We start from the raw sequence: 1,189 nt of genomic DNA on the forward strand, positions 1-1,189 counted from the left end.
ATTCAAATTCAACTCAAAAATTATACTCAAATTAAACTCCAAAAAAGAAACCAAAAGAACCCAGAAATCCAATTGTGATAGAATATAAGAGAATTTACCGCTTAGACACAGCTTTCAAACGTCGGACCAATCACAAAAAGTACGATAATTTAACCAAACTTATGTTATGCTCTAATATGCAATCAATTAATCCACAGAAACATATTGAAAAGAGACAAAAAGAAGAGAGAGAGAGAGAGAGAGAGAGTAACAATCAACATACCAATTCTGGGAGCTGGATCATTGGGATTCTTGAAGAGAGAGATGAGCAAACGAATAGTTCTAAGGCTAAATTTCTGGTACCCAGAAGAAAGCGCTTGCTGTAACTCGTTATCATCAATAAACCCACTTCGATCTCTGTCGACCATCTCAAAACTCCTTATCACATCAGGACTCGTCCCAGCAGGAAAACCCACGTACCCATATCCATACGAAGAAGAAAACGAAGACGTAGAACCCATTTGCCCATATCCATATGGAGAAGAACTTGATTGCCCATAACCATGTGAAGAAGAACTTGATTGCCCATATGCATAAGAAGAAGGAGAAGAGCCATGGCTGTGAAATTGGGTGTGATCATGGCCATGGCTGTTTGGAGGAGGCGTAGTAGTAGTAGTAGTAGAGGTGTAGTTGTGATCTTCGGGGAGAGTTGGAGCTGAGGGGGCGTAGGATTGAGAGCCGTATCTCTCAAAAGAAGCCATTGAAGAGGGATTAAGCTTTTATGATAGAAACAAAATTAAGGTTCTGGGTATATATATGTAATTAAAAGAAGGTGAAATCTTAGAAATTATCGAAAGATTTGTTTTTCAAGAGGGAAATAGTGCAGCGTTTTAAGGAAAAGGTGTCTTATTTGATTTGGGTATTTATGAGTTTTCGGAAGTTCGGGATTGCTTTTGATGAAACGGTGTCTTATTTTTGATTGGATATATGTGAGTTTCGGCAAGTTCGGGATTTAACAAGATAGAACAGACTCGAGGATGGTTAATTGGCTTTAGAGGGATCAGGTTGTGCTTTTTATTCAAAACGAGGAGGCGGTGTTGAATAGGCGGTCAACGCCATCGCTTTGATTTCGTTGAGTAATGGCTAATCCAACTCTCGTGAATGTTCTCGCTTGCTGCCTTTTATTATTATTATTATTATTATTATTATT

General features: G+C 38.4%; 1 protein-coding gene across 1 annotated transcript; it reads right to left on the bottom strand.

Annotated features, from left to right (window-relative positions):
• Nucleotides 1-262: 262 nt before the first annotated feature.
• On the bottom strand, nucleotides 263-1,117 carry LOC112092788 (probable calcium-binding protein CML50; the record flags this gene model as incomplete). Its single annotated transcript, XM_024169806.1, has 1 exon — nucleotides 263-1,117. A coding segment is annotated over exon 1 (478 nt), but the record flags the coding sequence as incomplete, so codon positions are not given.
• Between the last annotated feature and the right edge of the window lie 72 nt (nucleotides 1,118-1,189).

The sequence above is a fragment of the Morus notabilis genome, unplaced genomic scaffold, assembly GCF_000414095.1.
Source record: "Morus notabilis unplaced genomic scaffold, ASM41409v2 Scaffold8973, whole genome shotgun sequence".
In the NCBI taxonomy this organism is placed as follows: domain Eukaryota; kingdom Viridiplantae; phylum Streptophyta; class Magnoliopsida; order Rosales; family Moraceae; genus Morus; species Morus notabilis.